A 26,425-nucleotide genomic window follows, 5' to 3' on the forward strand; every position below is an offset into this window, starting at 1 on the left:
CACATGAGACTCCAGCAACAGCGCTGTCATCCACTCAAGAAGTCCTATGTGGAAACCTAAAATGGGATTCTTAGGTGAGGAAGGTCAGATATAACTACGGATCATTGTAACTGCTGCAGACTCGCACCCACATAATTCAATGATACGCTTGTGCTGTCTGCCTGTTAAAAAAAAAGTGCTTATTGGAAAAATGAAGGTGTAACAAAAGAATGCATTTGATCAACATTACATGAAAACAGCAAAGTCATTACATAACAATAATCAGAAACGAAATAGCTTCCATTTGCAAATCCCACTGCTTCCACTGCATATGCCAATCAGAAACGTTCACTGTTTTATGATTTCATGTAAAAATAACAAAGATTTCTAAATAGATTTTGGCAATGACATGCCTCCAAAAACAAAACAAAAAAAAAACAACAAGAGGATGAAGAGTGACCCAGATTGCTAAATAATGGCTCAGATATACTGCAATGTGTCAGAGCAGTTGGTCAAATTACTCGAAACTAGTAAGATTGTTATTGACACTGAAAATTTATTCTAAGTTTGTTATCAATATTAGTATCGTTTGTGCAAACTTAAGAAGCCTAATAATGAGATATGTTTCCTTTGAAATTTTTTAAACTTGGCCGACCAGTTTGGAGGAGGAATTGAATTTTTTTCTCCACATGTAGTAGTGACGTACATATCATATCCAAATTTCTTATCATAAGTACCAGTCTGAAATGTAGCCATTCCAGGATGGTTTTCTTCCTCAAATTTGGTCAAACCAGTTAGGTGATTTTTCAGAAGCAGTTTGTAAATTTCTGTTTCGAAATGATAATGGACCATTTTTAATTTGCTGTTTTGCAAGTGTTGTTGGGGATGGCAAAGTATTGAGTCAAGAAGACAAAAATGGCGTGGATCATCAAGTTTGATATTTTTTTTAAAATTAAACAAACACCAGAGAAATTATTTTGTAATCGAGACGTGATGTTCGACTTTGATATTGGCTTTGCAACAATTTGAAGTGTATATTATTTCAGCTCTTTCACCGATTATTGTATCCATTGATCACAAACCCATTACTTTCATTAATAAAATGAAGAACAAAGATCAGATAGTACTGTGGTAATGTCTGATTTTGTAAGAATACAACATTGTTATTGGAACTCCACTGGTTCAGATGATCTGATTCTAGATGCAATTTCGCCTGTATAGAATTACTATATTGCTTTATTTTGTGTATACTGTGTATCATTCATAAGACATTTACATATTTCCTATTTTAACATGTATCCCTGATTGTTGCTTGTAGTTTAAGCTAATGTTCATTTTTAAACAACATATTTAGATAGGGATCCTTTGTTCATGATTGCGGAATGCACTTTAAGATAATATTTGTAAACATGTTTACATGTCCTCTTGACATTGGTAAATATTAAAAGTGAAGTTGATGACAAATTTGAAGGGAAAATGACCCTTATCATGGTCATCTTACTGTTTAATAGTTTTTTATACAAAGGCGTTGTTGTCAAAATTATTCATTACTTTTTTATGTAAGTTTTTGTGGAGTCACTTTTAGTAGTATTCAGATATAATTTGAGGAATGATTTAACCCCTTATAAGATGTCTAACCAGTCACTGAAAGGTAGTGTTACATATTGTTTTCAGTGTGACAGGTACAGTAGTTTGAAATTATATTACAGATTGTATTGCCTATTCCATAAACTCCAATTTTTTAAAATTAAAAGCTCATGGGACAGGCAATTACATGCCATGGATAGTACCATTAAGACTACTGCCACACATTTGTTTTCGTCAGGACTGGATGCCAATCCTCATGGAGACAAAGTAGTGTGACGTCCATATCCTGGTTGAAAGCAGATAAGTATGGATTGATGACTTTTGAGATGGAGTTCCTTTTATCAACATTTTTTCAAACAAGTCTATAACTTAGTACACAAAGGAATAAATCATGAATATTTTTCTGATCTTCTGTTACATTAACTAATCTTTCTCTGTATTATCCGACACATGGACAGATTCATTTTCTCATATATGTATACGGTGAGGAAAAGCATCTTGTAAGAAAGTAGGATTAATAAGTTTGGATAGGAGTCCAGACAAAGTAAGTTCACCATAGTCTACAAGTTTTACAGGAATATTGTATGCTCCATTGACTTTATAGAATTTACACTCACTCATTGATTCTACAACATAATTAATGAGAATTCATGAATATCTCCCTTGTTTACTTTAATAGCATCAAATCATGGATGGGTCACATTAGAATCCTGATTCCACTCTATGCCTTTTGCTACATAAAAAATAATTGAAAATTGAGCATATATTATTTTGGTCAGATACAATTTTGCTTCATTTAATTATAATCGATGCATGATCATGAGCTTTTCTTTTGACAGAAAAAGTTAAACAGCTGAAGACTAGTCTTTTGACTTCATCCAAAAATGGCATCAATAAAATAAATGTAATTTTAATATTACTCTTCGTTAGTTTTGTTACTTTGTTCCACTGATTTTATCATCTTGCCAGTTGGTTATTTATACATTTTATAAAACAACTGAACATTCTTTTCTTAAAAATAGCTTTGCAAGATGAGCTAATCTTGTATGGGGAAGGGTCTTTCTTAGAAAACCTTTGCTTAGCTTGAGCATGTTCCTCACTGATTCAAAGACAAGAAGCTAGTGTGTATGTGTCATGTACATCATCAAAGTTCACATGAAACAGAGCCCTACTTATATCATAAACAATATGTTTATTAATCAAAGCTCTCTTATGAAATTTAACTTGCTATTTTTGTTTGGGTTCACTTCATCCCCAAATAAAGTAAAAACGAAACTATATTATTCATTCAAACAACAGTTAAAATTAACTGTTTTAAAAAATAGTTTGGGACTTTTGGTAAGTATAACATCATTAAAAGTTGATTTTTGGTCTTTAACAAGATTATTTAGAACAAACATATCTCTAAAATTGTTTGAAAGATTTAATATTTTTTAATATTAGGCAGATCATAATTATGATCACCTACTGCTACTATTTGGTCACAATTCAAGAGAGATTTGTCTTAGGCTTCACTTGGGTTCCCATTAAAAAATGGGGTCAGACAATGATGGTGCTCTATTTAGACCAAAATTCCCCATTTCCTACCATCAACATTCAGTTCAATACAAATGCTCTGAATGTGTTTGCATTCCATATCTGGCCTTGATCTGACAGAAAGATCTGATTAAATGAACAATGCCAGTCCTCATCTCAAAAGTTCTATCCTTAGATAGCCTAGAGCAAGCGAATGTAAATATATAATACCTGAAGCACAAGTGGAGTTTAGTATCAGTTCTGCAACATATGTCAACAATTAGATCAGCAAAAGAGAGAAAATAATTCTCTATATTTTTTATACGACACTACTTATATTCAATAACTACAGTAATTATAAGCCATTTCCAATTTGCAGCTTTAGAGCTTCTGAGCCTGGTGAGGAGAAAATGCCTGGTGAGGAGAAAATGTATGCTTGTACTGAAAACTTTAGTTTTCTTGATCATCACTTCCAGCTGGTGGAATGAAAAAGAAAAAGTATCTTGGCTTTGCTCGAATGAAAAATAGGCAACACAAAAAGCTAATTTTAATGCTTTCAGTCTACTATGTCTGGTCCTTTTGTTTCAATTATTTTTAAGCCTCCTTCCATTTGCATGGACATGATGGCATGCAAACATACTAGGTATTGATAGATATACCAAATATTATATTAAATGACATACAAGAAAAGTAATGTAGCAAAAGTTTATTGAAATACTGATTCCACATACACAGAAATGAATTAAGCAAATCAAAATGACAATGTGAAAATGAAAATATGAGAATGCCAATAGGCCTTATGATAAGTTTTAGAACTGTTTCATGCAAATCCAAACATTTCCACCTTGACTCTTTCATATAAACCAAATAATTATAATCTTCCACACAATACAAATATAGCTTTGAACACATCTGGCATATAAAAGTTCTATACAAGATTATTTTCAATTAGCATATCACAGGTTGTTTAACCATTAAGTCAGAGCTTAAAGATGATAAATCAAGTTACTAATACAAAATCTGGAAAACAAGTGGTTCTTATAAAAGGATAAACATGCATATAAAATAAAGGTGTAGAAATAAATGGCAATAAATGGTACACTCTCTTTCCATCAAAAATATGATAATCTTGATATTGCTTTCATCAAAATGCCATTAAACAGATTTTTTTCTTCAGTTAGACAAATTGAGACACCACAGATCATGTAAACAAAAACAAACAATGCAGACAAAATTAAATATAAAAAAGCTCATATTTTGTGAGTATTGGAAACAATATTTATAGAGAACTTTGATATTTCCTGAGTTATCTTGACCTCTAGTAAAAATGGACAAATTCAGAAGAAAACCAACGTACCACCATTACTTATATGCCTAATTTTGCTTCTTGAGAGCGCTACCTTAATGAATCCAGATGTGGGGAGGGGAACCATTGTGCAGGTTTTAAATGCAATTCCATTATTTTCAATCATCAATCGGCAACTGCTGATACAATGTCTACCAGTGTCTTGTGCATAACACTAAAATTATCTTATCCACAAGTATTAACACCCCTAATCACAATAGATTTGGTCTAAAAGCTAAATAACAGTTCAAATAGAATTAACCAGTACCAATAAGATTGACAAAAGTATCAAAATACAAAAGATATCAGCAATACTAATTTTAAATTTCATCTTTCAGCGTTGTTAGTGACAAACATTTTGCACATTTGTTAAATGTAAATAGCAACTTTTATTTTTACCAGTATTAGTTAATCAATATTAAATTCAACATCCTGATTTAAACAGCAAAAGTAAATTTGCTAGATGATAAATACCAAAGCTATAATAATCAGGGTAAGATCTTATCACTTGTATTAGAACGTGCAATTCATGTCTCCCACAGTTTGGAAACCACAGTGGATGAGAATTTGCCAACATACCAAATTTGAAATCACGTGTTTTAAAAAATGGAATTAGGCATGGAAAAAAAACTGTGTGTATGAAGAAAACCGAGACCAGAGCTCTACCAAAAAGACTTAAAACCTGAATTCATCTTAAAACTCCTATAAAAGTTATCTTGTGGAAACAAGGGTTGGAGTCTTCAGGCTGTAGTTGCTAAAAGATAATTTAAAAAACTGACAAGTAAACAGTGAGATATCAATTGAAGTTGCACACTATATTTGGTTGAAATCAAGTGATATTCAATAGTCATTATGTTGAGGAACATAAAACCCACTTGATATTGGAAATCAGAGGTCATAACTTTACCAAAAGGATGACTGCACACTGAATATGGTTGAAATTCAATAATGATTACAAAAGAATTGTTGTGTAGAAACAAAAGGAGTTAATCCAAAAATTTGAGTCAATAACTTTGCAAAAACATTGATAACTAGTAATCTCATTGGAGATGTTGCCATTTTAAAACTGTACATCAAATTAAGCTGAAATCCATGAAGAAGAGCCCAATATTGTGTAGAAATAAAAGACTGATTTACATAATTTGGGGTAAAAAATTATGACAAAGAACACTTAAAACAGAGCTCATCTAAAATAGACTGTACATAAAATCTTTTAGGAAATTCAAATAATAATAATATAAATGTGCACACAAAAAATAATTGAATAATTGAGACGATTTTAACTCAACCGAATAATGCTTGAAATATCATAATAATTAAAAAAGGAAATGTGCTGAGCAAAAGTAGTACAGTTTGACACATCATTTAGTAAACTGGTATTCTGGTATGAAGATCACAAATCACATTATTATGCATTGTTTTTAGATTTTTTTAATATATTTATAATAATACCAGAACCCCAAAAAATACTATTAATCCAAATAGACCTTGATGTCTTTAAGCTAGCCTGTTTTAGGATGGTACTTTATCTCTACTTTCATTGATACATGTCTGTTTCACTTTTGTTTCTGCACAATTACTACTAATTTAAGTAGTATTGGATTTTTTTAAAATTGTTTTTTAAAAATTGCAGCTCAGCTCTATTGACAAGGCCTCAAATGACTATGATTTTTAACATATTCTATCATTTTATGGAGTGACAGCTGCCAATTGTCCACATCGCTCTATGCGATTCTGCATAATAAATGTATTTAGTGTTTTAGAATTTGAATAAATCTGCTTTGAAGTTTAATTCTGATAATGTATTGCCTACAAGAGATGGCTAGGAGTAATCTAATATATCACCAAGCATGGCAAGGCATGCAGTTTTAAAGCTTATGTACTGTCCTGTAAGAGGTGGTAGGCAGATTTACCTCCAAAGTATTGCCCAGCAAGACACAGTAGTTAGCACATCTTCTACTGTATCACCAATTTAGACACAGCAGGCAGTTTTACATCTAGTGTATATTGCTCTACAAGTGGTGTCTCGCAGTTTCACTTACAATGTTAGTTATTGCCTAGTAAGCCATAACATGCAGTACATCTACCAAGTTTGACACAAGTGCTGCTGGTTTTACCTCAAATGTATTACCTTGCAAGAGATGTCAGGCAGTAGATCCTAAATGTATCACAAGTAAGACATAGCAGGCATTATTACATCCGTTCTATTGCTTAGCAAGAAAGTGCATATTGAGGGAAGCAAAGATAATTTAGTAAACTCATATTCTGGCATTAACTCCACAAATCACATCAGCAGCTTTCAGAATTGAAAGCACTGGTAAATAGTATTACATACTATCATTAGGTATTTTTTTATATATAAATAATACCCAAGAATACTTACAACAATACCAGAATAAAATAAAGCACTATTTATACTAATAGATGTAGCATTGTTGCTAGCCGGTTTTAGGAGGGTGCTTTATCTTTTCCTTCCATTGTTATGTCTGTTCCTACTTCTATTTCTACAAAATTACTCTCTTCACTATTATTGGATTTCAACAAAATCTGATGTACAGTTCTCTTTTGGTATGACCTCAAATGTTAATAATTTTCAGCATTCTACATTATCATTTTATTGAGTTATGGCCTGCAAATCATCTAAATCACCTACTGTAACTCTGCACAATGGTTCTATTTAGTAATATTGGTTTCAACAACTGACTGTCCTAAGAACTGCATAACAACATGATACTGGATCACCTCTCATTCCTACACACATTAATATCCAACATCTGAGCAGCTTTGTTCTCAGCTCCCTCAACACAATCACAACACAATTCATTTTAAAATTTCAGCCACCTGACCTTTAAAAAAAATTCTTCATCCTTATAATATTTCAGACAGATTTCTCTAATGTATACGTTCCATCCTCATAATGCACAGTATTTTTTATATAACTGATGGCTGAAATTTAAAACTTCGTTGCATAATTATAATTAAAAAAATATGATAACATGATTATCAAATGACAAACCATAAACAAAAAAATACACAAAGAATTATGATGCTGAAACATGTCATAAATCTGTTTTTAAAAAGAATGTATTTTCATTTTCCTGGGAAAACATGATCATTGGTGTTACAGATATTAATTTCTTCCGATACACATTTGTATGTTTTGTACTAAAATCAATAAATGTTTGACCAACTGAAAATTTCATACCTATAGAAAAAGGCATTTGAGACATTAAAATTTTATAAATTTTTATACAAGTTATGATTAAAGCATGAACTATCCACTGAACTCTTTTTCAAGAGTAATGAAAAATACCTCCACAGCTGAATGAAATTAGAATACATTCAATTCATTGGAATCAAAAGTGTAATTGGTCCCAGACACAGCTACTGAAATAACTAAACAAAATGTATCTATATTTAAATTTGTTTTATGTTATAATTCCTTGCAAAAACATGGAATCTGTCAAAAACCACTGTGAAACCCAACGAGTCAAAATCTGATCCCAAATGATAGCCATTTTCTTGAAACTTTATGTATGTTTATAGAAACAGAAATTGTAAAATATTTCAAAATTGTTCATGAAAAAAATACATCTGCAAGAAATGTTTTAAAGACAAATTTTTAACTAAAGTGGCCACAATGAATATTATAGATACATTTTTATAAAAAAAAACAGTTGCGCACACATAGAAAATAAAACTGCAAGAAATGTATTTATATAAATTTCAATCATGAAAGCCAGGAACATTAGGAGCTCTGAGTTTGTATCTCCTTCTAAGATGTGATGCAGATGAGGCTGAGGTGACAGGTGTGGAGGGTGGATGTGACTGATGAATCTTAGGTGATGGAGTGTGAGGGGGATGTGGATAATGGATATATGGCTCCTCCTCATCTGGTGTCATGGTGTGATCATCAATACCCCAGGCACCAACTTCAACTTCATGTATGACATTTCTCTCAGACCAAGCCTGGCGATGCAGTGGTGGTTGTTTTGGGATTGGGTAAGAATGAGGCAATTTTCCTCTTAACAGGACATCATGCAGAACAGGACTTGGTGATCTCCCATTAATTGGAGCCAATATTTCTTTGAAATTGTTCTTCAATGGAGGCTTAGGTAGGCTAGCAGGCTGGAAAAGTACATCATGAGCTTTACCCAGTTTCCTACCCTGAATTGGATCAAATGGTCTGTTTATGCTTGGTATGGTTGTAGGAATTCTGGCACTCTCCTTTGCAAGGTCATGGCTGATATCTGAAATTGGAGCTTTGCTCAAGCTGATGGACTTTCCCTTGATTCTGCCAAGACTTGATATTGTTGTAGCTTGCATGGAGGTCTGAAGGGGTGGTCCTCTAACGACAGGGAGGCTGTTCCCTCTTCTTAGGAAAGGGTTTGGGGCCAGCAGGTCAGGTTTGGGAAGAGGGGGAGGCAGATTGGTTCTCCAGAGTTCCCTCCTATCTTGGTCCTCATCTGTTTCTCTGAAATTAGCACAATATATGGTGATGATATTAGAAGTATTTGACAGCAGCTTGGATTACTTGGTGGCTGGACCTATTTCTACCACCACCTCTGGCATATATCTACTGATTTTTAAATCAAAGTAACATATTTGTATCATTTATGTCTTATCTACTACTGCTACCAGAAAAATTCATCTTATATGAGTATATGGACAAGTCAAAGCACTGTTGATTAAACTTCTGGGGTCAATGTTTACAGTTTACAGTAGTTCGAGTTTTCCATGGTCACAGACATGAGAAAGTGTTACAATGTGTTAGCAGACATGAGAAAGTGTTACAATGTGTTAGCAGACATGGGAATGTGTCACAGTGTGTTACACTAGAGAGTCATCTGTGAGATGATGAGTATTTGAGTGATTGACATTTGAGTTTTTAAACTTTTACTTTATATAAACTAATAAAAGCATAAATGAATGACCATTCCTAATAGCTAAGTACAAATATATTCATTTTAAAAACTTCTTTTCACCGTGAGTAGTATCATGCTTTTATTTAATCATTCAAAAGGAAATGTATCCAGATATTAACATATGTAAAAGATAAATGGAGCATGTGAGCTTTCTCATGTGATTTCACTTTTAATGCAATTATATCTGTAAACAGGTAGCATACAAGATTGATAGTGAAATTATATCAAGAGCAAGTATTTCACATAATGTATTCTTAAAAAGTCTTCAACTGAATGTCATGTTACATGGACAGCCTCCTCTAATGTTGCACATTCCCTGTGTTTTATTTTGTCGATATTACAGCGTTGGAGATTTGAAATGTGACATCCAGTATAAACATGTAACAGCTGCTATTGAAACCCTAATAAATATTAATATATTACACATTTTTAGTCTATAATGTTTGTAAAAATGTATTGAAAAAAGGAAACTTTCAATAAATTTAAATAAGAAATATCATGCAATAAAAAATATTAGGTCAAATAGATTCATCAATTAAACATTCAGCTCTAAGACAGAAGGACAATAATAAGGTTTAAATATTGGGGCAAAACTTGTTAAACATAAATTAATTTAACTGCATGCTGTCTGATCATACCCCAATATATACCTCTGTTGTGCGTCTTCTTTCAAACTAGTGGATCCATGATACATTCCCAACTGGTCATCCTGATCATGATCCAATGGCAGAGTTGTATTCCTAACAGGCACTGTGCCATCATATGGTTCTCTGGATTTTGGAGCGCTGGGATACTGCACAGAACTTGCTGCCTGAATGGAACCTGATTGACCAGTGGTCATCTCAGAATCTCCTAGTTCCTTGGGCCAAATCGGGTCACTGTGACCTGATGGGATGGTAACATTATCATCATCATCCTGACCAACAGCAGAGCCTCTTATATGGAGGTTTTCATCCTCAGGATATTTGCTGCAACCTGATTGGAATAAACAATAATGAATTTTTATTTTAGCTCTAGTGCAATCAAGAAATAAAAAAATTACTATTTCAAAACACAGACTGTAAACTTATTATTTTCTTAATTTCTTTGTAACGTTCTATTTTTGATTGTTTAGTTCTTTATTTTCTTGTCGTGTTATTCTTTATTTATTCATTGCATTTTTAAAGCACATATTTATTTTCTGTTCATGTATATGCATACTGTACTTGGTTCTTTATCTCTTTTTGATTTATAACTTGCACTATTCAAGTCCAGTGTGCTGCACAGTGCATACACAGCAGAGGTAGAAAAATGATTTTCCTTGGGTGAAAGGGTATTTGGCCTGGACCTATTGTATTTGGAAATTAGAAATGTATCCATATTTAACAAATGTCTCTCTAATAAAATGGAAATGAATAGAAAAATTCTAGTTCTAGCACTGTCATAAAAAATGACAATCAAACTTGCCCTTGGTCTTTCAAGCATAATGCATCATGTCCAAATTGTGCTTGAGTTCATGCAGCATGTTAAACGTTACAGAGTGCAAACAAAATTCATGATGAAAAAAAAACGGGTAATATTTTATATCCACTCCATAAACACATCATGGGCATACCAAACTGATTACTTGGGAATAAACTTTTCAGGACTGAAATGTTGTAGCTGTGAATTCTGCATAATCCTATCCGCTACTACATAGGAAATTTGGTAGGGTATCTTTTTAAAATTTAAATAATGAATCAATTAATGTGTTATATTTTGTGATGGCCTACAGACTGTTACAGTTATTTTGCAATCACTTTCATCTCAATATAACTTCAACTTCATAATTAGGAAATTTAATTAGCTGCCAATTATAATGTAGATAATCCTAATGAATTGTGCTACACTTCAAGGATTTGGGCCAGGTTTTAGCCACTGTATTGGGGCCAATAGCTATGAAACTCATAGTATCATAAGTAAGGTCAGTAATTTTACCTTTGTGACCAGATGATGTGTTATAGTCAACCTTCTCTTCCTCCTTCTTCTCCTCCTCCTCATACTCATAGCCTTTTTGATGATCCTCATCTTCATGAAAAACCATGTCCAGTTTGTTTTTGTGCAGACTATTATCTTTATTCACAAGCTCCAATGCCTTGCTGACAACACTCTGAGCTCGCTTCCGGCCATTCTGATTCAACAGGCTGACAAATTTTTGTGTGATTTCTAAAATGGCCTGAAAGTAACAAGAGCACTTTTAAATGTTCAACTGATAGGTACAGGTCCCTCACTATGAAGACCTTCAGTGTATCATTGTCTTCTTTATCACTACCCTCAGTATATCACTGCAGTATATGTAGATATGTCCAAGGACCCTACAGATCAATAAAAGCTTAGGACTGCTAATTAATTTACATCACTTCAATGCAGTTCTATGCTGATGATAACTGATCATACTGTGATTTCACATCATTAAAAACCTGTTTAATTTTGATGAATTATTGTGGATTATTTATTTTACCATTATATGCAGTGTCATGACACAATCTTTATGTAAAAAAATAGAGTCTTTATGACTTATTAAAACCATTTGTCTAAACTGCTGTTTTACTTGATACTTTGCCATCAATATATATATATATATATATATATATATATATATATATATATATATATATATATATATATAAGAATTCCTGTTAATTACTGCTCTACCTGATGGTGTATGTCCTGCTTGCTGGTGGCAGTATCAACTGGCTTAAGCACTGGTGCTGTATCAGCAAGGTGGCGGAGAGTCTCTGTGTGGATTGTATCAAATGGAAGGTTTCCAACAGGCTGACTTTCTTTCATAGAGAAGATGTTGCTGTTCATCACAAAGTCATCCTGCCCATCTGTTTGATTTACAAAATGTAAAATATTTCAAATGAAATGATCCTTTTTATTTTTTAAATCTATATACTTTTCTTTGAAAAAATGCCAAGGTCACTGAGTGGTTTAATAATAAAATGTATATCCTAAAAATCATATTTATGACAAAGTGTCATGACTGACTGACCATATTGTATCATACTTTTGCATATTGATTGTTTGCTTGCCTCTTCCGTTGAACTTAACACCCCATACCATAAACTACAGATCAGCTTTTCTTCAACATCAAATTTTTAAGTCTGGTTAAAGCTTTTCGTGTACATGTTTTGTAATAAAAATCACTTAAACTAACATGTCCCATGGATTCTTATTTGGCTTTACTTTAATAAAGCTCTAGTGTCCTATCTACGTAATTATGGTAAAGCCTGTCTTCAGAAGTCACCTCTGCAGATGAAAGAAGTGGCCACAAAAACAGATGGTTGCTTAACACAGGATCATTTTTGCAACAACTGGCATAAGGGTTTTTGCAATCTGAATATAATCAAGAGCCAAGTAAAATTAGTAGATCTGACAGGTAATAGTAAAGAATCACTCTCTGGTGACTTTTGTACTTCCAGGTCTACTTATTTTTAGTAACCTATCAGATAAGGATTTCATCTTGAATTAGGGAGTCATCATTAAAAATGTTATGTTCTAAATGGCATTTTCTACATTTTAAAATATTTAAAGTCTACGTTAAATGTTGAATGAATGGTCAGCAAAGCATAATGTTGTATTTATGTCTTTCCAATTTCTGTTGGAGATCTCAATTTTCATCAAATTGTGGTTCCTGTGGATGCTATTTTGTAAGACAGGTGACGGCTTCATAAAGTTTACCTTCAAGGCAAGATGACTGAAAAACATTATGATAGTGGTAAAATGTAGATTTAAGTAACAATACACAGGTAGATACCCAGTTTACTAAAAGGTGTTTAAATCAAAACTTTTATCATGAAGTCTAATTTGAACATGTGATATGAGTCTCACCTGGAAATTTCCTCCATGTTGGGTTTTCCTGTGAAAAAAGAATTTTTTATTCAATAAATATGAGCTAAGAAACAGTTTATAATGTCAACGCAAATTATACAGATCTTAACAGTATCTTAATTTGAACATTTATTCTTAAAGCTTGAATCTATAACTCATTAAAATGAGAGATGTCATTTTGCATCAAGAGGTAATACCCTTTGTCCATGGCTTCCAACGTCAAGAAGGTTCACATAGATCCATGCAGGTGGTATTAAAGACAAAAAGGAGGATGTAGTTTCACAATGATGTCAAGTAACACAGACATTCTCCACACTAAACAATATATCTGAAGAAAAAATATGTAGTCTTGAGGCCCAATTTTCTTAACTGAAGAAATTTGCAGGTGCAAGAATGGTTTTTGTCTGGATTTCAGACTTCCAAAAGATTTAAAGCAGACCTGATCAAACTGCGCATGGGCAAATATACCTTTGTGACAAAATTGGGTAACTTTGAGATTTGGGCTAAAATGAGGCAAGCATGAAAATATAATGGATCCAATGCAAAATGAAGGTTCAATTTTCACCCATCTAGCTCACATATAGGCTTGAAAGCCAATCCTAAACAATCTCTATTACACATCTTGGCAAATGTTAATAGGAAAAATCCCTATAAATCAGACACACATGGATTCCACTGGAAACAACAAGATAAACTGTCTTCTACCTCCGATTTAAGTGGAAATGAGAAAAAGCTCACAGTTTCAGCACTTCAAATTTAAAATTGTCTACATGAGCATAAAAGTTGTACTCATTTTCAAAACTTCAAATCTGATCACATTAAGTGTGCCTTCATATTGTCAAACTAGCGTCAATATTACAATGTTCTGCTCTTTACAATCTGAGTGAAAATAGTATGAACAATTTAATGCTAATTCAGGCAAAACACTCAGGCAGGCAGTAGACATCCAGTGTTCAAATGCTACCATTCAATACCATACAGGTTTAAATCTGCATCAAGACCTTGTAAGTTGATGTCTGCTGATTTCCTGTACTTTCATATTTTTACAAATTCATAATAGCAGAGGCATCCATATGTATGGACACATTTCTACTTGGGTCTTCTTTGTATCCTGAAACTTATATTTAGGCACTTTATAGTTTGGTTTGATGTTTTACAACATAGCAAAATAAGCAGGTTACTTAGTACTGAAGGAGTAAGTGCCTTGTCTACAAACACACCTTGGTAACTGTTTGGGTGGGAGTCCAGCACACGAGCCACACGAGCCACTGTGGCTCCTACCTCCATTACCTCTTACAGCATGCAGGAGAGTGCACTGAGCCTGTTCCACATCCCTGAGCTTTGATTCACTGTTTAGAACACAACAAACCTTCATAAGCATATGATCTTTACAACCTTTGTTGCTAAAACTCAATATATAATATATGTGCTCTGGGTTAGTTATTTTAGAACATCAAGCAACAGCCTTAATTTAAATTATGCTGAGAGAAGAAAGATTCTTTTTGCTAATGAAAATAAAAATACACAGTTCTGACTGAAACAATGCTTATAATGCATTTTAAATAATAACAGGTCTTGTGATATGTTTATACAGGCAGAACAGAAAATACAAATATTAAATTAAACCTGGTATGAGCTGTATTCCGAATTATATGGTGCAAATAAATGTATCTTGGTCATGTTGGTATCAAAGGTGACACTCTTTTTCTTCTTGATGGTGGGACTTGCATCCACTGCCTTAACTGGGACAGGACCTAAACCAGCCATCATGCTTAAGGTTTCATTAGAAAGGTGAATCACATCCACTGAGGAAACATCTGATTCTGATGGCTTGTCTGTAGCTTTTTCATTTTGTTCACCCAGATCTCCTTCTTTAGATTTTATCTCTAAGGTTGGATCCTGGCCAGGCACTTCAGCTGCTTCAAGGGACTCTTTTTTGGCTTGATCTCCTTTTAGCTCTGCATCATTAGCCCCATTTTTTCTCCTCTCATATTCAGCTTCGCCAACTGATGGAATCTCAACACTTTCTGAAGACTTATTCTGTTTTGTTTGACGCCATCTACTGATCAGCTTTTCATCTGTCAAGACTCGGCTAATGACATTATGGACCAGTGCATAGGCTTCATCTTTAAGAAGTTTCTTAAGTTCTTGGTCCACATTGGTACAATTTAATTTTTTCTTGATCTTACTACTTGTTTCTCTTTGCTCCTCTTCATGGATGTCAGCTACACCAGATTCTTCTTGTTTAGAAACAACTGGACTTTCTTGATCAGACAAAACATCAACATTGTTTTTAGCCTGCAATCTTGCCTCATTGTCAACCAGAGATTCTTTTGCATCTTCAAACTCTTTTGTAGGTTCGTTGCTTTTGGACGGTTCTCCTCTTTCCCTTTCCTTGTTTTCATTTCCAACTTTTCTGCTGATTATTTCCTTTATCTGACCCTTAGGATCTTCTATAGTCTGTTTCTCATCTTTACTACTATCGATCTCCTTTTCTGAGCTATGTCTTCTAGATGTTCCCTCCTGAAAAGAAACAATATCTATATTAGCTTTCTCACTTTTTTGGACCTTAATGTTTTCTCCATTGTTTGAATCCAAATGGTCTGCTAAAAATTCTCTTTGTATGTTTTCCATGGTTCATCTCTATTTGATTTTTGTTGCAAACCACATCATCCACAACTGAGTTTTCTCTTTGATGTATTTAATTTGCACATGATTTGCTTTAAAGGTTTCATTTTCTTTACTTCTAAACTGCTTTCTCTCTCTATGACCTCTTTGCTTTTTAATATCTAGAATGCCCTGAATTTCTGATTGTTACTTGGATATCTATGTACTGTTTATCATCTACATCTAATGTTGTTTCTTTCCCTTTACACATTTTCTCTGTCATCCCTTTGCTCTTCAATATTCTATTGCAATTTTGATTTTCTTTGAATGGCCATTTTGTGAATATTATCTACTTGAGATGATAAACTATCTTTCCTATCTCTACATTTGTTCTCTAATTTTCATCACTTTGCTTCTTCCTACCATCAATATACTGCACTTCTGATTTCACTTTGCTCACCTTGTCTTCATTTTCATTCTCAAGCTGAGTCTTGCTCATGGCTTTCTTTGATTTTCTGTCATGCACATCAGATTCAATGATGGTGTTAACCTCACTCCTGAAATCAGAAGAAGCCGTCTTCTCTGGGACTGCCTCTATATCAAGATCTGCAGGATTTCCTTCATCTTCTTTTTCCACACTCTTGAGAACAGAAGTCCTGGATTTTTCCTCCTCATGCTTGTCCATCGTAGCAACTTTTCCAAAGAGTCTCTTTTCTTCTACCTTCTCTACATTCTCATGTTTATCTCTCCTTGAAACTCTTCCTTTAGATCTCTTTTCATTGGAATGGCCACTGCTCTCCTCATTTTCCCCATCTCTCCTCCTTCTGGGCTCCTCATTTTCTTTTACTGTGATGATTCCGTTATATCTTTCCCTCACATCCTTACCCCATTTGCTGCCTCCTGCAAAAGTATTTTCTCCAGCAATAGCATGATTTTGTCTGTAACCTGGTTCTGCAATAAAAAGTACAAGCCAGACTAGGTACACGCTGAATTATTTGTTTAGAGTAACTCTATTTTAAATGTACACAAAGAAAAAACTGTTGAAAAATCACCGTTCACCAAAAATAATACTTCATGGACAATATTGATGAGGTACTTGCAGACATTTTATGGTAAGAATGTCCAACATTCTCATGAGGCCAAACTTTGAAAATAAGAGAAAATTTATCAAACTTCAGACACCTCTCCTGGAAGCAGCTTTTTAAATATAATCTGAAATGAATCTGCTATGATCTCTGACAACAATTCAATCATGAGTCAAGATACCAGCCAGCATAAAAAAGATTTGCCAGTAATTGTTTAAACTTATTTATGCATAAGTGCATGTTGTAATAAAGTGTAACAAAATCAATAGATCCATTAAGTTATTTCAATATTATTGAATATATATGTGCAGCTAGCAAATACATGTATATATTGTATATGATATAATGACATCATAAAATAAAAATGATTCAATTATCAGGACAAGTAATTAAACTGGAAATACATACACTAAAAATAAAGGTGTCCAGATTAACAAGGTTCTATTGTATATAAAACAGTACTTTCCAATTATTAACTAAAATGAAGCTATTCAACTGAAATGATGAGAAACTCAGACTCTTCCATGTCCACCCATTATGCTGACAGCTATTATAAGGTGCATTTCATACTTCACTCAACTTTGTTTTATCTGTTGATCATCATTTACCTCATGATTCAGTTTGTAAAACATGTCTTGATTGAATATATCTTTTAGTTTCAATAAAACATCACTAAATTGTCATGATAACATTTCCTACCATAACATAATAAAAAAATTTATAGTGAAACCGAACATACACATGAGCTGCTTTTCAAGGATCTACAATAGCAAACAAGCTGCCATACTTTCTTTACAATAAAATGTTACCAAAGGTTATAATAAAAACATGTTTAAAGGTAAACACTTTAGTTTTAAGAAATTTGTATCAGCATTTAATACCACCATATAGTTAAACTGCCCTATAATTTAAAAACAATTAAATGACTGTACTAGCATATAACATGAACTGTGTTATAATGAGGGTGCCTTGTGGTTATGAAGTGCTGTATATCAATCATCTTTAAGTCATTCTATAATTCTTATGAATTATCTTACTTTTGGACTTTTGTGGCTTCTTAAACTTGCATCCAGTACAACTACAGCAACAAGTTCCATCTGTAAACAAATAAATGAAATATATATATATATATATATATATATATATATATATATATATATATATATATATATATACACACACACACAGACACATGCATATACATGTAATAATAATAACATGCAAGTCAAATTAATAAATAAAATCATCGAATTGAAAAAGATATATAGTTTTAAAGAAACACGATTGGTGAAAACTTCTGTGACAATCTAAATATTTATATTACTAATTCATTTAATGTAAAAACAATTATAATTACATTATTTTTGAAGAATGATTTTGCAGTTATTATTTACCTGAATGTTGATATAATTATTTAGATTTATACAATCCCATGGTAAGCTGTCCACCTATGAGGATCACATACTATATTCTCTTTCTCCTTCAAATGTGTTGTCCAATGATATTATGTAAGGAATATTAGCCTGCTACCTTGGGGGCGCTCACCAGATAATATGTACTTTTGAGAGAGTGACGTATGTAAGGTGAAGTAGGTCGCATTTAAAACATGCACAATGGAGAGAATGTTGGCATACCTCTATGCAACATTAATGTAATGTGGATGATATTTCTTTTGGATATTGTACTTTTGGAAATTTTACATGATATAAGCATACTGCTAACTTAAATGACTGCTCCCTTATGTTAAAAAATCAGCCTGAATTAGTCTTAAGTACACTATACATAGCAGCTATTAAAATAGGGAAAATGAATTTTGCCAGACTAGACAATACCAGCTTCTGAAAGTGCAATGAATGAGTTACCAAATATATAAAATGTAAAAAAAAGTTATTGGCTCTTTTTTTATATAATTTACCTCTGAAGTTCAGGAAGTGAAAATCACCAAGTAGAGCTAGCACTTTTTTGAAAGGTGCACATCTGAAGTAAGGCCAAGCTGTATACTCTATAACCCATAGTACACCCATCAATCATACACCAAAATAAAGGGAAATAAAGGTTCTTTGCATTATACCTAAGATATACAAGGTCTTTTTTAAATAGCCAGTATAACCAGTGAGGAATGCCGGGGAAATTCTTTTTCTTTAAAATCCTAACCCTATGCCAAATATGAAACTGTACAGCACCACCCTTGCAAATCAAGCCTTACTAAAAGATAAAAATTGTCTTTTTTGGTCTACATCAATAAAGGGCAGCAACTCTTGCCCATTACCTCCACATGGCAGCACCAAGTGTTGTAATTTTTAGCTTTGCTGCTGGACTGGATAACATGTCCAGCTTATCCTCCAACAATCCAAGCCATTTTTTTGTTTTCTAATTGATTCATCCAACATTCCTTTTGCATTTATAGTGTAGATCAGTCATTCTGCTTCAGGTTGTATACATTTTTTTAATTATAATTTCTGCCAAATTTGAGTGATTTTGTCACTTTTTGGGACTTTGTCCCTTTTAGACATCACACCACACTATCACTGACCACTGTAAGGTCATTACAAGTTAGTATGACTTTTTTTGCATGCTCTGTTTGTAATGGAGTTGGTTTTAGGGAGTTTTTAACATGAAATATTGTTAATTTATTGCTTTGTTTTTCCCTTCTTGTGTAGTTTCAATAGAATGATCAACTAAGTACTTGAAATGTATTAGTTCAAAGCATAGTGTATAAGTTTTGAATCTTCCTTTTTTATTCCTTCCTTAGTAATGGGGAATATATTTATATTAGCAAGTTAGTAGCCTGATATATAACTAAATTCTGCTTTGCTTCCTCTTCTTGTGTTGTTTCAGCAAAATGTCATTTAAATGCTATTTATGCAACTTCAGAACATGCAAGTCTACCAGTATACACTGTCTACGATATGCAGCATCTGTAATACGTGGTGGGAGGAAGTCTGGGCTACTGTATTAGCTAGTTAGTCACATACTGATTTGCTAATTTTTACTTTAAACTAGTTAATCACATACTGATTTGCTAACATATGCTTTATTCTTTTCTTAAATCATACCAGGATAAATGTTTACTAAATACATGAAATGCACATTCAAAGCCATAGTCCATTTAGCACTGAAGGGAAGGAGAGAGTAAATGAAGGAAAGACCTGTATGTCCGAGGTCCGAGCATGCCATTCGTTGAGAAGGTGGGCCAGCCAACTCCATCTCATTGGGGCAGTGTTCCCCAATTTCCAATAGTGCAGTGGGTGTAAGTCCCCCTGCATTTCTGAGCATGGTCTACAGCCTACAAGTCCAGATGCATGGGGTTTGTACCTGCCCAATGGATCTAATGCATAACAAAACTGTCCAGCCATTACAAAATGGGGACATTTTCATTGAATCAGATCAACCATGTTTTTCTGTGATCTTAGTAACGATCCATCTCTCTAACCTTACCATTGGCAACATGCCCTTTCTATGACAGAGATTTCAGTGAGAAATCTGTCTCAAGGGCCATTCATACAGCCCCCGGCTTGCAGCAGCTACTACTGGTAATAGCTGGACCATCTTCTATACCGCCAGCTTCCAGGACGACCATTTACCAGGCAAACCAACAAGCAGCGTCGGACTTCTATATGGTAATTGCGTGTCCAAGGGAGAGGTAGTGATGTTTTCATAGGGATGAAATTTGGGTCTACCTACCAAATAGTACATCTTCTCCAGTGGTACAAGCAGACCCAGTTGGGGCTTGACACACAATGAGTCTGACAGAACTCTTTCAAATCGTCCATCCTTCACATTTTACTCAGATCCAACCATATAATAGACTGAAAAATTTAGCTTTCAAACCACCATCAAGGACATTTACAGGGTGGCGGTTACTGTATAATTCCCACCCCACTGTACCACTACTCTAAAGAATTTGCAGATCTCAACAAGGAGCAAGAGACAGACTTTAATCTTCAATACTGACCTACCTGCACTTGAATATAGTAGCTGTTCATGGGACTAACAAATGTGTTCCTTGCCTATCAGAGCTGTTTCAGGATGTCATGGAATCTTCTTCATTGTTGAACTTGGCCACATGAGACACCCAGCAATAACAATGTTTTGAAGGTGATGGCCAGGATTGACAAGGTCACTGAAGAGGGCTGCTTACCATACCATGGCCAGGCTTTGATGGGTTCAGCCAATTTACTCATGTTACGATGTGTCACATGTGTGCGATCCATGTCTCTCAAACCTTGTCATACCCTCCTTTCTGGATGACCCAGTTTGGTTCATTGTTACTTTGGAGAAAAAATAGAGGAAGTTCAGAGGCAGACAGCTCAGGAACTGCCCATCCACCTTTCCGCTCAACCCAAATGGGTGTTTGGAACCATTCAGCCCCAGCCAGTGTGAAGGGAGATCAGGACAATGGATCATTTACATGTACACCAACATTGATTCCTAGGAGCAATTGTGCGGAATTGGTAAGAACTTAATTTTGAGCTCACTGGACTCCCTATCTCCTCAAAGGAGGTGGGGGAAGCCAGGTAATTTGGAAGGGCTTTAGGTTTTATTAATCAACAATCCCATCCCCTCTCCTCAGAGGTACTGTCAGATCACAAGAAGGATGCCTTTCTATAATAGAAGATATGGTCACTCACCAAAAAAAAAAAATCTTTTTGAAAAGTCAGTGGAACTTGTGCAAAGATCACAATCCCCAGGGTGTTATTCAAGGCTGTTTCTTTTTCTGAATGCCAACAGCAAGATGAGACCTGCTGTAGCTTGAGTTGCCTCAGCCAATTCAAGACGAAGATGGTGAGTTCAATCCTCCGCTTCATTTGATGGAACAATCATGCCATCAGTCTCAATCAGACCAAAGCATATTTTCACATCCCTATACACTCTGTGTCACAAACTTATTCTCCCTCCTTTTGCTTAAGGCAACAATGTTTATCAGTTCAAAGTTTTCGTTTTGGCCTTGACATTAGACCTTGGGCTTTTACCGAGATTATGGATTACACTGGCACCCTGTTCTAAACAATATCATCTACAATGACAGCAGCGTACCTGGATGATATCCTCCTGAAACATTTGGTAAGTTCTATTCTACCCCGAGGCAGGAATGATCTCTCTTTTAGATCATCTAGGCTTTCTAGTGACTTGGGAGAATTATTAAGTACTTCTTCCATCCCAGAATGTTTTTCCATCTGCACATAATTTTTAACCAACATTAATCTAGTGGGACTTCCTCCAGTTTACATAATCAGAATCATTGATCTCGTCAAGTCCATTTCCAATAGGACTTGGATTTCATTGAGACAGTTTTTGCAACTCCTTGGTTAATTCAATGTGGCAGCAGACCTGATCCTGTTTAGCAGTCTTTTCTTATGAAACACTGCTAGTACATTAATGGCACCCTTTTCAAATCCCCTTGATCAAACAGTTATGGTCACGCCCAAGATCCAATCATTCCAGCATCAGTAGAGTCTGATAAATCAACCCCTCAAATCTGTGATAATAATGATGGACAATATGTGCATGTGATATCACCTATTCATTCAAATGTTCAATTTTGCTGCATGCAGCTCTTTCTGGAACACACTTTAGACACTTAGCAGTATTTGGTAACAGCCATATCTAATTCAAAATGGCCATAGGACACTGGTGGTCCTTCTTTACCCCAACCCTCCTCTTCTTCTACATGCTTGGCCTGTATCAGGCAGCCTTGTGAGACAAAGAATTCAATCCTTTGACTGTTGGGAGAATCTTAAGAGCAAGAAAGCCCTACTCCACTCTGAAGGTTGATTAGCGATAATTGGCCCACCAACATGAGCATGAAAGTACATGTTGATCACAGACTGTTTGAACAATTCAAGTTGTTCCAATGAAAAGTAATAAATCATGTGCAACAAAGTTTTAAAGTCATTAACTATCCATTGCAAAAGCACTAGAAAACAACATATTTCACATTTTGACCCTTATATGCTACCATAGATTCGATCTATGGCTTCTTGACAAATATGGAAACCATGTGATCTGACTCTTGCATAACATCATTGGGCATAATCAGAAGACAAACTGGTTAACCGACTTGTTACAGTGATATCGACTTTAAGAAGATATACATTTTATCTGAGAACATGAGGTACAGTCATACATGTATTTGAAAAGGGGTCCCCGAGTGGCCGAGTGGTCTAAAGCGCTCTCCGTTACGGATCACTGCCACCTCACCTCTGTCTGCGTGGGTTCGAGTCTAAGATTCGGCCAATGTGGATATGTGAGAAAGCTTGCCAGTAGCTTCTCATGGGTCAGTGGTTCTTCCCGGGGTTTTACCGGGTTCTTCCTCCACCATTAATACTGGCCGCCATGTATAGCCTATAGTGTGCTGAAAAAATGGCATTAAACCCTTTAACAAAAACAACAACATATTTGAAAACAGTGATACTTATGGGTACAGTTTTAAAATATAATAGTAGCCAGCAATCGCTACACTTTCCCAAAATCAACTGTTGATGAAGCACTAGTAACTTATCATCATCCAGTGCATATAAAATCAACACACGATAGTTGGCGCTATGTAGAAAAATGCCTGAAAACTTCAAATACTGTGAAACCATAGAATCTGCTGTTTCGGAGTAAGCTAAAGTAAAAGTCACACAGGGGTCATGTAAACACATTACTGATATAAATTTTAAAAATAATTTTAGTTTTAAAATTTAAAAGTAATTATCAATGTAATAAAGTTCATTCAATCTTGATTTTTGAGTGATCTGCAAAATAAATGTCATATAAAAATGTACAGATGAAAATTATTGATCTCTATGGTCTTTTACAATGCCCGTTTGGCATCAAACTAGGTCAAGAAAGGGAATTAAGGAATAGTCGCATGAAGAAGAAGTTGTAAACATTTTCATTCATCTCCATTATGGATGTTCAACAATGAATGGGGTAAAGAAGTAACATACAAGTTTTTGTAAGTATGTTTTATTTTTAACTTGTACATATGAAATTTCTTCAAAATTACCATTTAGCATAATAATAATAATAATGAATACTTTTTATAGTGCCTAATCTTTAAAAGCTCTAAGCACTTTACAACATTAGACAACACCGATAAGATAGAAAACATATAATGATAGGATTACAAAATCAAACACCATGAAATTAGAAAACATTTGAAAAAAACATGCTGCGAATATTTAAGGTAGGAAACATTATTAGGTCTTTAAGTTTGATCTTGCAGTCGAAGTGAGTTTTGAGAGCCCTCTTGAATGTGATCACTGTGTCTTTGTGTCTAAGTTCAGTGGGCAATTCATTCCACGTTGCTGGGCCCTTGTATGCAAAAGAACGCTGTCCATATGACTTTGTTTTCATAGTGGGAATAATGAGTATAGGATTCTCAGAAGAGAAGCGTAAGTATCTTGCTGGTGTATACACATGGGTGAGGTCGGATAGGTATGTTAGACTGAGTCCGACAGTGAAAAATAGCACAGAGAACAAATTTTGTGTTTGATTCTGGATCGAATGGATAGCCAGTGTAGGGTACAGAGCAGCGGGGATGTGTGATCTGATCGTGGTACTCTAATTTATATAATAATATTCAGTGTAATATTTATGCACAAGGAACAAAATAAAGTGAATAAACCCCATTTAGAGGTATATGTAATCAGATTCTCCAAAATTACACCAATTGCTGCAAAAAGTGACACTGAGCGCGTACATGACATGCGAGATGTACTACATACAGTAGTGTATTGCGGTATACCACCAATTTTACATTGATACTAATGCAAAGTTTAAATTCTTACCTTCTCCCCTGCAAAGTATGATGTCTCTGAAGCGCCTCAGGTGTTCGATCACAGTGACTGAGGTGTTTTCTACATTTATTTGCTTTTCATTCACATAACTCATAATTTAGATCGAACGTTAATACAATTTCCATCTTGGCGGATGAGAATCGGTGGAACATTTACCTACTAGTAGTACAGACGATATTATGACGTCAGAGAAAGACTGATTTAAGCTCTCTCTGTATTTGTTGCTAATGAAAGTAAAATAGATTAGATACCCAGTCTCAAATATTTCGATGGGAGCATCCTCTGCTTTGTTTTTACCGACTAAGCCGATTGTGGAATAGTCTGGTTCCCTTACCTCTCTCCACTCTGTTACTCTTTGTTATAAAGAGTTTGATGTATTTGCATATTCGCCTGTGGATACTGTTAATTCGCTATATAAATAAAATAAATAAATAAAAATAATTTTGAGAAAAAACTTAAACTAATTCACATGGTCTCACTGTTTAGTTTCGTATTTTGACCCCCTGCCCCAATTTTTAAGGTAGAAGGCATGAACCTAATTATCACAAGCCTAGCATTTATAAATTCACACATAAGCTAAATCTATAATGTGGTTCAGATTTACTTTGAGTTAGGCTTGGAAATAGGTTGGCTTGTTGGTGACTGCCTGTCACAGATTTGCACTGGAGCAGCAGAGAGGGTGAACAGACCATAGAATTCCGACAAAACAAATAAAACAAACAAATAAATCATCTCGTAGAAAGGTCCAGATTTTACAAATGAACTTTCCTTGAGATGTTTATTTTTGCAATGACCGATTGTGCTAATAAAACCTCAGTTCGAAATAGTAGCTGAAAAAATAAAGTACTCTACGTGTTTATTTATTTCTTGTTTATTTTTTTGACGACCAACGTTGGTAGGTACCCTCTCTGCTGCTATTAATTTACCACCATACCAAGTTTGATGAATATTTTTCAACTCGTTCTCGCTGTCGTTTTTCCTCATCTGTTTCATCTTCATCTGAATCTTCGGAATTTGTTCTATGTTTCAAGTAATATTCAAGTTCTGATGGTGGTTTTTCTATTTTGGGATTTATGTTCTTTCTGTGTTTATAATATATCATCAAACTTCTGTATTCCTCTTCTGCTGATATTAATTAAATTATTATGTTATAATAAAATGGTACATCCAGAATCTCATACTGCAAGAACAGCACGAGAACGATTAGAAACAATTAAAAAATTTCTTCCTGTCAGAGACTCATTTAGAAAAAATCTGCAAGCGCAGCAAGAATCAAAAGTTGAGTACGAAGAAGACACTAAAAAACTATTTAAACCCGTCACTGCAGCTACTAAGAAAGCTGCAGAGGCTGTTGAAAAAACTATATGGGGAGATATTGCGGAGGAAGATGAGAAGAGGAAAAAGGGTATTTTTCCGGTATTAGAACAAACTGCAGTGCAGGCTGAAAAAACAGCAAGAAGAACCAAACAAACAAAAAAGATTTTACGAGACCTTCCAACTGGCATAGCCGGGAAAATAGCCGCAGCTCAACCTCCACCTGTTGATGAGGAAATACTTGAAGGCATTGAAGAACTTCGTACTGAAGTCGCCGATGTGAGAAAAAAACTTGCATCTAAATCCAAACCAGCAGGAGAAAACGTAGAATTAATTGCAAAATTTAACGAAGGAGTTGTTGAGGAAATTAGAAAAACTGAAAGAGAGAGATTACCTGAAGCAATATTAAATAGTATATCTAATAAATCT

General features: G+C 34.4%; 2 protein-coding genes across 8 annotated transcripts in view; one reads left to right on the plus strand and one right to left on the minus strand.

Moving 5' to 3' along the window:
- LOC149797708 (receptor-type tyrosine-protein phosphatase delta-like) overlaps positions 1 to 26,425 on the plus strand; it is a 263,521-nt gene that overhangs the window by 129,480 nt on the left and 107,616 nt on the right. The gene's annotated exons all lie outside the window — the stretch shown is intronic.
- On the minus strand, positions 7,939 to 24,797 carry LOC149797711 (uncharacterized). The gene is made up of 9 exons (XM_089960170.1): positions 24,674 to 24,797; positions 17,933 to 17,992; positions 16,271 to 16,761; positions 14,830 to 15,726; positions 13,204 to 13,231; positions 12,025 to 12,200; positions 11,308 to 11,545; positions 10,002 to 10,326; positions 7,939 to 8,900 (listed from the first exon to the last, which is right to left on the minus strand). Exons 1-9 carry the CDS (start codon positions 24,774 to 24,776, stop codon positions 8,153 to 8,155), a joined length of 3,066 nt encoding a protein of 1,021 aa, XP_089816296.1. The 5' UTR covers positions 24,777 to 24,797; the 3' UTR covers positions 7,939 to 8,152.

The sequence above is a fragment of the Sinohyriopsis cumingii genome, chromosome 6, assembly GCF_028554795.1.
Source record: "Sinohyriopsis cumingii isolate HCF-2022 chromosome 6, ASM2855479v2, whole genome shotgun sequence".
Classification (NCBI taxonomy): Eukaryota; Metazoa; Mollusca; class Bivalvia; order Unionida; family Unionidae; genus Sinohyriopsis; species Sinohyriopsis cumingii.